This window comes from Pterocles gutturalis, unplaced genomic scaffold, assembly GCF_000699245.1.
Source record: "Pterocles gutturalis isolate BGI_N339 unplaced genomic scaffold, ASM69924v1 scaffold793, whole genome shotgun sequence".
NCBI classification, from domain to species: Eukaryota; Metazoa; Chordata; class Aves; order Pterocliformes; family Pteroclidae; genus Pterocles; species Pterocles gutturalis.
Genome location: NW_010122614.1, coordinates 1 through 15,111, shown reverse-complemented (window position 1 = coordinate 15,111; position 15,111 = coordinate 1). Strand labels below are relative to the sequence as shown.

Here is a 15,111-nt window from a genome sequence, read left to right as displayed (position 1 = left end):
TCCTTAAATTAGATTATCAAGTGGATCTTTTTAAACTCTTTCTATTTTTATGGCCCATTTTAAAAACAGTCTTTCATCTTTTAGTTTCCACAAGTCTTTCTTAGAAGTATCTGATTCTGTTGAGACCTCTTTCACATTCTCCTCCATCATTTGATTGCTTTTTTCTAGTTCAGAAAACGTCTCCATCGCAGAAGTTCATAGAACTTCTTTATGGCCCACAGGTGCAAGAAATCTGGATACCTTCTGAGATGCATTTCTGTTAGTGTGCAGCACTCTAGTTTCTTGTAAATTTAGGCATTACAAAAGTTTATTTAATTGTACATTGTTATAGTAAAAAATGGGAGGACAAGTGATTTGAAAGACCTCGTAAATCATAGCTGTGGGAGCTGGAAATAGTTTTCCCATGTTTACCAGCTTAAAATCAGATTGGTAACTCATACATGGAGTGTGAAAGTGGCTGCTCTTACAACCTTGTGGTGAGCTACAAGAACTGATTTCTCATGGAAATTTGAAGACAGCTTTATTAATCCAGCCAGTTGCTGAGTGAGTATTTTATTTGGAAATTCAGAAATGAGCTTTCATGGTTGATAAAAATGAGCTTGTTTCATTGGTGGGGTTTTTTTTTGTTTTTGTTTTGGGTTTTTTTGGGGGGAGGGGTTGTGGTTTATTTGTTTTAAAGCTTCGAAAAAGTATGTAGAAGCATTGAAGATGTGATTGCAGCTTGGGTGCACTGGAAGTACCAGGCAGTGGCTACAGTGAAAGCCCTTTATTGTAGGGATGCTTTTGTTGGTTTGTCTTTTACTTTTTCCATTAGAAATATGGATTTCACTACGTTAATAAAGAGATACAGATGGGCTTTCAGATATTTGAAATAGGTACCTAAGAGCTATTTAATGAGTGTCAGTCTAGGTGTCCTGTGGAAAATGAAGGTTTGAGGGAGATCAGTTTGTTATTTTCTAGTTGTTTGCTCCATGTAAAGCTTTTGGAATTTCAGGTTTCTCACCTTTGTAACTCTTCCTGAGGAAGTGACAAATTTAGCTTGCCTTTTGGAGCTGCTCGATCTGTTTCAATTCTGAGCTCATGACAACTTTGTTTTCAGTCAGAGCTGGTCTGTCTGAGTTTCTGGCCAGTCTTTTTCCAGAAATCCCTGTTCTGAAAGTTTCTTTTATGAGTTACTGGGAGCGTGGCAAACAAAGACTTGGTGCTTTCTTGGAGCAGACTATAGAAACCTCAGCAATTCTGCATTTCTAAACTTACCTCATCTCTCTAGACCTGCTTCTGTCCTCTCATCTTTTCATTGTCTTTCCAACACCTTTCCTTGGTTACCTGACAATGCATCCATTTAACTTAAAAAGCCTAGAAAACAGGTGAGGGACAAGCAAGTTATGTTCCAGGACCTGATAAACACAGTGCAACTATATTGTGTAGGTTCACCTCATGGATACCAGCAGACCTGAGCCAAAACCAAAATAAGCTCTAAATTGTCTTCCCTCACATACAGAAAGCTAAAGTTATGAGCAGCAGCACAATACTGTCTTCGCTGTATCATTGTTTTTCCTATAAAGGCACCTTGAAAACATTGTCAGTGAAATTCTGTGGGACTCCAGGTGCTCCTTGTGAATCCTTCTACTTTGTCCGAGTGCCGTGAGTGTAAGTCACTGGAGCCCAGCACATCCAGTGCTGTCCGGTTTAAAATTTGAGTTACTTCCATCGTTTATACTGGAGATGGTTTAACAAAAATTGCCTCTCTCACTGCTGTTAGTTTTAAGTATGCAAATGTTGTAGGGCTTTTGTGTGTTAACTTTGCATATGCACTGCAGAAAAATATATAGGTTTTTATTTTTGTTCCAGTTAAGTTTGGTCGGAGGTAGCCCACAAAGCAGGGCTGTATGTGGAGCTGGTGTAGTGAGTGTTGTGTTTGTAATCTGTATGCAGATGGCAGAGCTTTAAGCTGTATTAAAATTGCTTGCGTTAGTAACATTTAATTGTGGCTGAATTTATTCCTTGTGTTAACCTATCTGAATATTCAGCATTTATTGCACCATGGGAAACATACAAATACACTAAATACTAATTCATCAAAAGTATAGTGTTTCATATTTATAACTTTATTTTTAATTTTTGTTCATTTTGCAAGATACTAATTGTAGTATCGTCTTGCTGTACTAAAGGTGCTTTTTTTCTTTTTTTTTTTTTTTTGTGGATAGTGCATGTCTTACTGTGTAGATCATATTGCATGTTATTGATGCATGTTTGAAATTTGTTGTGTCCTTCAAGGCATGATAAGTGGCTATCCACCGGTGCTGCCACCTTTGCAGGGCCCAGTTGATGGCATTGTTAGCATGGGCAGCATGCAGCCACTTCACCCAGGGGTGCCCCCACCCCACCAACTTCCGCCAGGTATGCCAGGCATCCCAGGCATCCCACCACCGGGTAAGAATGTCATCCTCATTTGCTCCTTATTTCATTTTCATGTACTTGCCGTTTAACCAGTTGTTACAGAAATTATCTGCACCTTGGTTTGGTCATAGCTTTTGTTTCTGAACACTGCAAGTTTGTTTAGTTGCAGCACACACAATACACTGCTGAATATATGGGGTATGTGCAAAATGTTGACAGAACAGCAAGTCCAGGAAACCAGCAGGGAAAGGTTACTGGAGAAACATGATGCTGCTCCAGCAGCAGTTTTGCTCCAGCCAAAAACTGTGACAATTGTGCTTGAGTTTGTCAGAGGTCTGAAAAGCTGAAGTCAGCCCATACATATCCTGATGTCATTTCAACAGCATCCTTCTACTCCTCCTTTTCTTATTTAAAATGGGTTTATAAATGAAATTTGTTGCTCCCCTTGCTTACCGAGCTCTTTTTCAGTATGTCAGTGTTTATCGGTAGTCAGACTGTGCTTAAAATGAACCTGGTCATGTGAGACCCCTTGGCCACTGGGGCACTGACATGTTCTTGTAAACCAGTGTTCAGATTAAACCTTGTTGATGGAACAGTAACTGGAAACATTTGGGGATAAGGTGAACTCGGTATACTATTGTGGCCAAATTTTGGATTGATTTTTGAGAATGTATCTACTACATGTTTGTTGGGTTTTTTTCCACACGTGATGAAAAGTGGGGCTGAATGAGTCACAAACATTTTTCCAGTGCTAATGCTATTAACATGTCTCCCTTGTGGGGAAAATGTTAATCTGCCCTCTCACCGTGTTTTCTGCTGATTCTCTCAGTTTTTACCTCTAATAACTCATGTGCCTATTTAAAAGATGTTTATCCCATATGTTCAGCAGTTAAACAAGCTGTGGACAAAAGTGGTCTCGTTCGCCTCCCCCCTACCCCACTTGCCAACTGTGTTTTTCAGAAGCTCTGTGAAGACTTTATCTGTATGTAATTTGTTTTGGAGGATTTTTTTGCTTGCTTGTGTTTTGGGGTTTTTTGGGTTTTGTTTTTTTTTTTTAATCCAACAGAGTCAGGTGTGCAGCTTGCAGCTTCGCTGGTGTGTGAGATTCACCATAATGTCACGTAGAGGGAGCAGGAAAGCAGCGGTGTGTCTGTGAGCCTGGCTCTGACTCGCCAAGGCAGTGCCATTTAGCACACATCAGCAACACACAAATGTTTGGGAGGTGAATCCGGGACAGTGCATTTCTTTGAAGAGTTTTTCCCACTGGAGAAGTGGGCTGTATGTATGGTGTTTAAAACTGAGAGGATGTGAATTAGGGTAACAATGATGTGTGGGAATGGAGGCCCACATCTGAAGTGGTGCTGAATTGGGCTGGGTGGGCTAAGGGTGAAGCTGGTGCGGGAAAGGTGAGGGTGCCCTCCTCCAGACCTCTTCGCTTTGTACCAAAAAAAAATATGTGCCTTATTCCACAACTTGTATTATCAATGTTTTTCACAACTTCTGACTTGCTGTTAGCACAGGTGGATTTAAAACAGGGGCTGTCATCAAACGGAAAATCAGGAACTGCATGACTCTCATTTAGATTTGTAAATTTTTGTATGCAAGACTGACATGAGTGTTATCTGCTGCACTCTGTGCAATAGGGAAAAACCTCTTAATATGTTTAAGAAAAACTAACAGGTTTTTAAAAATGTATTCCCAATGTTCGTGGGTCTCATATATAAGACTATTTAAGCTTAACCTGCAAGGTACATTTTATATTAGTGAGATCTAGCAGAATTTGTGCCATGGCTTGAATCTCCTCCTGCTGTCAATGTATTTTATAAAACTGAACACAAGGAAATGTTCAGTGTTGCTAGAGCAAATCAGCATTTCCTTTATTAAAGATTCCAGGAAGATCCTGTCAAGCCAAAAGTGCGTATTATAAACTAAAAGATTTAGTCAGGCAGTCACTAAGCAACATGAAAAAAAAACCTGAAAACCAAAAAATTATTCACTTTGCATTTATTTAATTAAATTAATTCAACAGGCCACCTATCAGTGTTTGGTAGTTGTCATGTTGGCTCTTTTTTTCATTCAGAAACTTCTAAAGTGTTGTTTTTTTATTGTGGGGGAGAGGGGGGATGTTGTACATCTGCTTAAAATAACTATGAGCAATAATATTAAAGTAGAAATTTTTACTATAGAAGACCAAAGAGGTATTTGTCACTGCTCTAAAATAAGACTAATTACTTTATATTTTGGAATATAGGTGTTATAGGCCAAAACGTATCCCCCATGGTAGGCACTCCAGCACCCGGCACGAGTCCTTTTGGACAGCAGGTGAGTCATTTTAGCATGATTTATGAGGCTCTAAGGCTCTGAATTAGCATTTAAATTAGCATTTAAACAACATCTCAGTTAAGACATGTAGGGATGCAGGTAGCCTTTCCCAGGGAGAACACAAACCAAATGTACACCCATGTATTTAGAACCAGTTGATATCTTACACTGAGTGTATGTCCATATTTCTTGATTGAATTGTTATTGGACTAAATAGGTTCTGCCCAGTGGGATAGCTTCTGCAGTATAAGCAAGACTTTGTTTTGTTTTCCTTCTACTAAACTGTGTCATTTCAACACAGTGTTAAAATGCTGATAATTTAGGTTTTGCATGCGTTGGTGATGCAGAGAGGATGCTGTCCACTTTTCTCAGCTGTTGATGAGTGGGTGAAAACTGTTTTGTTTTCTCCATATTTCACAAACTAACAAAGCAGATGTTTGTTCATAGTTCAGAATTTGTGAGTTTGGATAACAGCAATGATCAGATGTTCATTCTCAGTGATTGATACAGATGGAGTGTTCAGCACATTTCCAATTTTGTTGACTAAATTTTTGCATCATAAAGAAAAATGTGATCTTGGCTAGAGGGTGTAAAGAAAACCAGAAGCTGAGTGAGAAAGTACTGAAGTGTATATGTCATGACACTGAGTTATTCCAGACCATGGGATATCTGCACTAAGAATTCTCAGTACTGCTACTTACCCACAACGGTGGGAATTCTTCTGTGGGATTGTGATTTTTGTGTGTGTGTGTGGCCTGACAGCAATTAGCATTTATTCTGTGGAAGTATCACAGTCATCCAAGGATCAGGGACATTTTAGAGATAAACCCTGCACTTCACAGACCACGTGATTTATGATCAAATTAGAGAAAACATGAAATAAGAAGGAGGCAAAAGGAGTAATTAAGGGTAATAGGAGAGAAGAGAAATGGTGATAGTAATCAGAATATGTTTACATAGATTAGAAATATGAGCAATGTTGTCTGTTAAATATGAATATGGTTTGTTTGCAGTTCCTCTCTGTGCATCGTGGTGACCCCAACAGATAGCCCTGGCTGAAGTGGGTGTCTTCCAGGGAAATTTCCTTATGCGTTTGCTCATAACCTCTTCTGAAGCTCCACTGTATGAAGATGACCTGATGCACAGATTTGAAGTGGCTTCCCTGCAGTCCCCTCAAATGTGATCTCTCCATCACTTTGTCATTGCAGATAGGAATCCTTGGCCCGCCAGGACAGCAGGCACCACCTCCGTATCCCGGGCAGAGCCCAGCGAGTCAGCCAGTTATGCAGCAGCCCACAACTCCCATGTTCGTCTCCCCTCCACCAAAGACACAGAGGCTTCTTCATTCTGAAGCCTATCTGAAATACATTGAGGGGCTTAGTGCTGAATCGAATAGTATTAGCAAGTGGGACCAGACCCTTGCAGGTAAGGCTTTTGATACATAATGGGATGTTTCCAGACAGAACACACTTCTTTGTAACCAGTAATATTTTTTGCTTTTATGGAAAATGCTAAATAAATCTCCTGGTTATTTAATAAAATGTACACATGCAACTAATTGTTAAAAGCAAATCAGCAGACTGTGAGAACATGTATGTTGTCAGTAGGCTAATACCATCAATGTTTTATAAATCTAAGAATCAATTGTATGGGCTTAAATACTAGGGGTAAAAGTCATATAGAATTATATTCGCCTTTTTCTAGAAGAACTGTGGTGAATATCAAAGCCCGTAGTAAATTGGACCATTTCTTGACCTTCCAGCACGAAGACGAGATGTCCACCTATCAAAAGAACAAGAGAGCCGACTCCCTTCACACTGGCTGAAAAGTAAAGGGGCTCATACCACAATGGCTGATGCATTATGGCGTCTGCGAGACTTGATGCTACGAGACACCCTTAATATCCGTCAGGCATACAACATAGAAAATGTTTAGTTGCATAATTGCTTCTTTCTTTGATACTGGCATCTAAGGAGTTTTGTGGAAAAATAGCTGTTTTAGTTACTGGGTGGGGAGAGATAACCAACAATAATTTGTATTGCATTTTACTGTACATTGCAAGACCATTTTTATATAAGGACACTTTTAATAAGCATATTCCACTTTTTGTTATATTAAGTTGACTTTATCAAATACACGGATTTTTGCATATGTTTCCTTTGTTTGAAAGGCGATTTCATAATTGGTTAAGTGTAGTCAAGGATTCATCTTTCTTATACTTTATTGCTGAGAATCTGATGCCATTGTTTTTATATAAAAGACAAAAAAAGAAAACAAAGTATTTACAGATTGGTACAATGGAATGTGAAATTAGTCATAGTTTACATCTTAGAAGAATGTGTGTACATGTGCTTGTGTGTGCTAGCCACTTCCAGCAGAAATCTCGCTTGGATGTGAACAGGGAGGATCTCTTAGAAGAAGCTAAAGGTAAGACGTGCATTGATACTAGGGAAAAAGGACATTTCGAGTCAACACCGAGGCAGCTGAGTGGGCCGCAGCAACCATGGAAGTGCTGGTGTGGATGGGACAGGGGTGTTTTGACTGCTAATGTTGTCCAATCCTGTCCAGTTATTTAATTGTGTAGCCATGGCCATTGTGATCCTAAATCAGTAACAGAACACATGTGCTGGCATGCCCTTAGAAGGTGAAATGTTTCATCTGCCATGACCTGCTTTGGGTGTTCTGTGATGTCCCTAACACTGAGCGGTGGGCAGGGGAAGCTTCCCTGCTAAGCAATTCTGTCTGCATGTGGGAAGGACATGCAGAGCTTCGAACCAGTTCAGGTCTTGGAAGGTAAGTTAGAGGAGAAGGAAAATTGAGTTGTTTTGTTAGTGAAGTGATGTTTTTAAATTCACACATATTCTGTTAAAGATTGGGCATTGTAAGACATTTTTGAATGCTTTCTTTAAGCATATTGATTCATCTTAATGAAAGTTTTGCAATGCAAAATTTGAGAAATTTGACACTTAACTTTAAAGTAAAATACTACTGTATGGTATGCGTAAGTTCAGCATGCCTAGTACATTGGAGAAATAGAGTACTTGCATTGCAGTCTTCAGAGGGCTTGGGGTTTTTTTTTTTTTTCCTTTTTTTTTTTTTTAGCTAAGTAAGGTAGGTATAGACTCTTCTTGCCAAATTTCAAGGTTGTGACTGCCTTCTGCTAAAGACTTACCTGTCGTCATAACTAACCAACCTTTTGGACTGCAAAGCTATTTGTTTAAAGGTAAATCCTTTCATGTACTTAATTTTAGAAAAAGAAATAATACTTTTGGATTGCATTAAGTAACTGGGAAAACTATTAATTTGAAGAAAAAATGTTGGCAGGACCACGGTCACTGCAACTCAGTCCAAAAGAACTGATTTACTCATAGAACTAATCTTACTGCTAGAGGTGTTCATCATGTGGAAATGTTTTTTAAACTCTAATAGTACAGAACACTTTCATTTGAGTACGTCTGGCAGAAGGTTAAATACTTTTCTTCAAATCCTGGATATCTTGGGTTGTGATTTGCTGATGTAACTAATACTGATGAGGGAAGTGACGTGTGCAAGTATAAACTGTTATTTAATTTTACTGGTTAATTCCTCTCCCTCTGCTGTAGCAATCCTCCAGTCACTGCATGGAAAACCGTGTAACTACATAGGCACCTAAGGACAGTTTAGGTCAGATGTGCAATGGATGGGAAGAAAATGCAGCTAAGCAACATATAGGAAGATTACAATTTTGAACTCCACAAGTAGCACACCTGTGGTACAGAAATTCTCTACTGGCCTTTGTAAATGACCATGTTTATTTAATGAACTAGAAACTGAGTAGTCTTAGACCACCCCCATACAGTATCATCTTAAAATGTGTTTCAATTACCATAGGCTTTGCAATTTTTAGCCACAAAGATGGGATGTTGAAGCAAATCAGGCAGCAAATCCTAGTTTTTGAGTATTTGGAACTATCTTGGATTGTACTAATACACCACCAGATTCTCCTGCTTCTCAGCATTAACAAAAATTACACCAAAGAACTTGGGATGGATTTTAGTTAAGTTATTGTTTTATTTATTTTCTTTTGAGGACTGGATGGGACTCCCTTTGGAGCCTGTATAACTCGGATGTTTAATTTATCTGAAGGTCAGTGATGAGCAGACTTGCAGCACTGGCTCTCTCCTGCCCAAGCAGCTGAAGCCCTACTTTCGCTGCTCTTTCCGGCCCAGGAGCCAGAGATTGGAAGCGCAAACAAAACCTGGGTCCTCCCGCAAGGCAGTGCAGAGCACTATCGCTAAGCCACCGGGCTGGCCCTAATCAATTATTTTAAGCTTTGTTTATTTATTTCAAAATCATGTCTCTGTATATTGGAGGCATTTCAGTTGATTGCAGTAAAATTTAGGATATAATGGCTACAGTCTAGAATTCAAAACCAGCAAAAGAAACTGTTTTCTAACTCTGGTTTAAAAAAAAAAAAAAAAGACATGTCTGTCCATCTTTCTCTCTCTTTGTGGGTGTTTGAACCCCTCATTTGTTTTCCACTGATGTTCGTTGTACTGGCGTAAACAAAACTTTCATAATAAAATAAAAGTATGTATGGGAAATGGTTGGCTTCTGTGAGAGTGGAAAATAGATTAATCTAGGACCGTTATTTTCATAAAGCAGTTGGAAATGACTAATAATTGTTTGTTCTCTTTCTCAGTCCTTCCCTTCCATGAGAAAATTTACTGTTTGTGTAAAAATTCAAAACATTGATGTTGGTGACTTTTTTTTCAGCGTATGTTTTCGGACCTGGTTAATCCATGCTTGGTTTTTCATTAGATCTTGTACTCCTGAAGGTTAAGCTGCTAACCAGAGTTCTAACATGTATGTATCATTGTTTTGTTTACCTGAGTCTTTTTAATTTGAATAAAAATAGTTTGCAAAGTGTTTTGGATTAACCAGGTTTGAGTGTCCCATCAAGAATTTTGTTAGGATTTTATTTCAAGTAATTCTGGCTGTTGCCGATCCAGATTTTACCAAGTCCTTGGTACGTGCGTGCTTGTGTGTGGGTAAAGAATCCTTTTTATATTGTCCTTTGTATGGCAAGATGTGCCTGGTAGGTGATATGAACAGTGAGGCTGAAAAATATGGTTGACAATTGAGCCATAAGGAGCATGAACAGTAAACGCTGAAAAATATGTGACGCATGTGGAACAAGCTGAGTGGAGATGATAAGATTCAGTCAGTCCCAGATGCCCCAACGTTAATTGCTTTGAAAATAAACAGCAAGCCTTAATTTCATACTGGAACCCAGCTTGGTTCAGGACTGTCCTTTATGTAGCTCTGTAATAATGGAAATTAGAACAGTAATATGGAAAAAACATCTTTTACGCAATAAAATTAGAAACCAAGACCATTATAAATTTTTGGTAATACCACAAACTGCAAGAAAAATTAAGTTATAGTAACCTCTCAAGGTGCCTCTGACATAAAATGTACAAAGAGCTATTTAAACAACCAGAACGGAGAGCATTATATTTAATTAACACACATTCATGTCTTTGACCCGGGGGATAAACGCTGCCTCTCACGCAGGCTGCCAGCTTTACAGAGTAATACCACAAACTGCAAGAAAAATTAAGTTATAGTAACCTCTCAAGGTGCCTCTGACATAAAATGTACAAAGAGCTATTTAAACAACCAGAACGGAGAGCATTATATTTAATTAACACACATTCATGTCTTTGACCCGGGGGCAGGCTGCCTTCTTTACAGAACTTCCACCTTTCTAAAATTTGATGGTGCAGTTGCACAGAGGAGACTAATTCTAATCATCCTCTGCATCTTGTTTGCTCATTCTGAGATGCTGAAGATCATCCGCAGATGTCTGTAGCCCCTTCTTGGCCGCAAATGCAGAAAACTGGAGCGGTCCTTCAAAACAGTGGGTACTCCCAGCATCAAGTAAGAAATGGGATCTGATTCATTGATAGATGTGAAAATTTCTGAATGAACCTCATATTCCTTTTGCTTACTGCATTTTCCAACAAGTCTAATTCAACCATCATAAAGAGAAACAAAAGGACAGTGCAGTAGGATCTGGTGATCCTGGATATAGAGATTCCCAGTCTCTGCCAGGCCCCGGAGGCACAGTGGTCTCCTGTGGTTGGTCCTTCCTGTGCCAAGACAGAGCAGAAATCCAGTGCAGAACTCTGGCCGTGCAGATTATCATCTGGTAAAGGATGCAGCAGGAGAGACGAGAAAAGAAACAGATGAGAATGCAGTGAGTTACACAGCAACAGTAACTGGTGTGGCTCAGCCCAAGGGAAGCGAAGCACAACAACAGCCTCAGAGAAACGGTGAAGGAATCCTGAGGTCTGTGCCACGGTCTTTGCAGCGAGTGTCCAAATTCCGTTTCCCTTGGATGATTTCTGGGAGGACTAGAATTAATCCTCGCACTTTGTGCAAAGCACCAACATCTAGTAACAACTTAAGGAAATTCCTCAGGACCAGTCATCCCACCAGCGCCTGTGGCAGTTTTTTGCACCTTTCTCGGTAGCACCTGGGGCTGGCTGTAACCAGAGCACAGGTACGGTTTCATATCTCTGTATGAAGTCCGAAGTGAAAACTCGCCTCCACTGCAGATAGTAAAAGTTTTGCAGATGACTACTTACTGCTGCTGCTTTACTGAATTTAAGTTTTCCATGTTTGATTATCTATATTGGCCCAACTTCTCCAGTTTGGAAAGCTTTCAGCAGAAGTGCTTTCCTAATTCTCAGAATCTCCTGTTGCAGCTGCTGCGGTGTGAACACACGAGACCGCTGTTCGTAGGTGCTGAGCTGTGGTCAGGGCTGACACCAGATGAACTCCCTGAACAAGGAACAGACGTGCACAACCCCAGAACTGGCAGGGGCTCAGCAGCTTTACATGAAAGCTGTGTTCCTGGCTTGCTCCCACAGCATGTAACCAAGTGTGTTCCCAGCGCTGGCCCCAGCTCCGAGCTGAGGGAGAGTTCTCAGTTCCTCCCTATTGCCCACCACTGCAGTGGACAGATGGGGAAGCTGGAGAATTAACATTGATACTAGATCCCCAAGGGTGCTCAGTACTGGACCGGGCTGGGCACTGGGGCCAGTGTGAGAGACTGGCAAAATCAGAGAATGCAGGAGGATCAGCATTAGCAAATGCATTGTGGAATCAAGAATACAGTTCAGATTTCTAAGTTACAAGCTTTATCTTCTGTCATAACAGATCTGTGTTGCCCAAGATGGTATGATGCCAACTCACGAGAAGGATTTTATTCCTGCACTGGTCACAAACACCCAGTGCCAGAACTCCCCGACACCAAGCTTCTTGTGAGCGACTGCAGCCTGTCTCACTTTGTGTACCTGGCTGGAGACACCCAAGTTGTCTTCCAGACATGCCTGGTGCTCTCAGCTGCAAATGGGAAATGGTGCTGCAACGTAAGAGTTCTGAACTGGAAAACCGGACCTTGACTCACTGATGTCTGTGAAACACTCTGCTGCTATTACAGGAGTGCTAAGGGAAGCCACAGGAAGTTTTCACACCAGGCTCCCGAGTACTGAGAAGTAACTAGGGCACAGGGCTCTTTCTTAAAAAAACAAAGATAGATACTGAAAAACTCATTTGTTCTATGGAAACCAAGCACAAGAGAGTTCCAAAAAGCTCAAGAAGTAAAGGCAGATGGAACTAAAGCTCAACAATTTTCAAAATCTGGCTTTTTATCAATGGTTTATTCTTTAATGTATTGCTACAGTCAAGATTTACTTCAGTGGAATGATCTGTGACTACATAAAGAATCTTGTGCGTGGGTTTTTGAAATTGGGCTGTACCTTGGAACTGAAGTAAAACCCTAGGTTATTACTTCTGACACAGAGGTGTTCCCCAAGTAATTCATTTGCTGTCCAGTCAAACTATGTAGTCACATCTTTAATTCTCTGACAGTTTTTTATTTCCTGAAAACAACCAGCACTAGTCCTCCAGATCGAGTGTTGGAAGACACAACACAAAGTGCAGCGGTTACACTCTGCTTGCACGTTGAGCACCTGCAGTGTCATATCTCCAGAACAGACACTGGCACTAGTTAGTTTACTTCTGTGGAAAAAGGCTGTTGGGAGTTAGCACAGGAACATATGTAAGTATATTAACTCAGGTTTGTTTTTAGGTTGATCTTAAGTGGCTTCTTTGAGGCACCCCCAGCACATACACATAGGATCAGAAATACAACAATTGCATTAATGTACAGTTGTCACTGACTGTGCTGCACCAGTCACCCCAATGCATAGTCACTGACATGCTCCCAAGCACTTGGGAGTTACTGTCACTGATTTAGGGAGTAAAACAGAACTTTAAAAACCATGAAGGATAGAGCAGTTAGCTGTTTTCCTTCTTTGGGGAGACAGGAGTCCTTCAAACAGAATTCGGGTTTGCAAGGCTTGCTGTCGCACATTCCTCTAAACTTGTGCCTGTTACCAGGTAAATGTATTGGACTGTTTTCCCCTCAGCTCAGTTCATCATTAGAGTAGCAACAATGGGTATTGCAGCACTTGCAGGCAGTGGAGCCGGAATGCACAAATGACTTTCCAAACAGTGTGGGCTGAGTAAACACTGAGCAGTAGTCTGTCCTCTTTTTATCTAGTTGAAATTATGCCACATTGGAAAGAAAACAAATCAGATTCCAGAGCAGCTTCTATCAGTGCAAAGGAAACTAAGAATTATGATTTCCATTGTGCCAAGATATTATGATTGCAATATGTAACATTTCTTTCCCATTAGTGTTGCCAGAAGAATGGTGTCTCATCAAGCAAAGAAAAGCAGTAGCCAGACTCTGTTTACTCAGTTTAGTTTATTTTAAAGTACTAAACAAACATTAAATAAGTGGCAGAGGCCTAAACACAGTGAACTTTTTGTGATTATATTTGGCTTAAATACAAAATATTAAAGAAATTAAGTAGATGGAAAAAGAAACTGCCAAAACCATCTGAGAGTGTATTACACAAACTTGTGGATTACAGTTCATCTTGCAGAGACAAAATCTTCCCCTTACCATCAACATGGCAGTAATGCTTCTTTGGTGTTAATGCGAAGCATTCAGGAACTTCCCCTTGAAACATGTTGGCTAAAATTCATTTTTTTCCATCCTTGCCTCGTACTGTCTTTCAGATCGTTTCCTACGGTAAACATCATCTGCCAGAAAGAGATTTTTTTTTATATTAGCATTTTCCAAGTGCAAGACAGTATGAAGCCTGTTATCTCTTTTTAAACTTTTCAATCCCATTTTCTCTTGCAGACACTGACAGGCAACTGAAAATTCAAGCCAACACAAACCCTTATTGCCACTTAAAAATAGCTCATGTTCTCCCTCCCATCCAGGTTAAAGTTCTTCCCATCAGTCCTGAGGAAATGTTCTAGGAAAACTTAAGTTTCCAGTGTGATACTCATTTCTTGTCTACTTTCCCATGAGGGTAATTAAAAATATGAATGCCCAAACTAGCTGAAGCCAAAGGGAAATTAAATTATAGGCAAAAAGTCAATGTGTGACATAAAAAAAAAAAAGTCAAAAAAACCCCCACAAAACACAGGAATATACCCATTTTCATAGTCTTCCTAGTTGTTCATCCTGACCAACCCTAAATATCCATCACTAAATAATATCTCTCACTGAAAAAAAAAAAAAGCTATCGTTCTTGTACATGGTCACATGGATTATGGAGCCATAATAAGGCTAAACTACATAATTATTATTATTGTTGTAATATAGTAAAATTAGGCACAGAAAAGGTGCAAGCTGAAATAGAACAGCTGCTAGATGGATGCTGCGCTTTAGGTTCTAACCTGACTTTACTACTATACAGGTATGCCTCAGAAATATTAAACTGAAAAACTGCAACAAGCCCAAGCCTTCAGAAGTGAGCACGAGAAGCAATTTTCTTTGCAGTGAGTTTGTCAGATATGGAAATTGTATCAAGCTGGTTTACTCTGCAGAAGACTCAACTAATTTCCCATGAAAATGAGAATGTTCTCCTATAACACAGTGTCAAGCTGATCCTTTTTCTGAAGTACACAATTTCTAGTGAGGCTTCTTAAAGGGAAGGATGCTCCATGAAGCTAAATGTTTTCACTTCTAAAAACTAAGTGCCATTAGCTAGGTTCTCATGACTCATTTTCATGCCTTTTTTACAATTACTTTATTTAAAAAGTTATGTTTCAGATGAACCCACACCTACACTTAAATTCTGACAACTCTGGGTGAGGTTTTTTTTCAATGTAAAAAAAAAAAATAGTATTCTAAACCCAGGTTTGGGGTTTGTCTTCTGCTAGGGAGGCAGAGCTGCAGTGTGCCACCCTGCACTAAGGACGGACGGGGTTAACCTGCTGATTATCTGCAACCTGCTCCAGGTGAGGACCCCCCGT

General features: G+C 39.9%; 1 protein-coding gene across 2 annotated transcripts in view; it reads left to right on the top strand.

Annotated features, from left to right (window-relative positions):
• PBRM1 (polybromo 1) overlaps positions 1 to 6,980 on the top strand; it is a 56,478-nt gene extending 49,498 nt beyond the window's left edge. For both annotated transcript variants that reach the window (XM_010077555.1, XM_010077556.1), the window contains 4 exons: positions 2,278 to 2,433; positions 4,652 to 4,722; positions 5,931 to 6,147; positions 6,485 to 6,980. In XM_010077555.1, coding sequence (XP_010075857.1) covers positions 2,278 to 2,433; positions 4,652 to 4,722; positions 5,931 to 6,147; positions 6,485 to 6,657 — 617 coding nt within the window. In that variant the 3' untranslated portion in view covers positions 6,658 to 6,980. The remainder of the gene's footprint in view (positions 1 to 2,277; positions 2,434 to 4,651; positions 4,723 to 5,930; positions 6,148 to 6,484) is intronic.
• Positions 6,981 to 15,111: the final 8,131 nt, after the last annotated feature.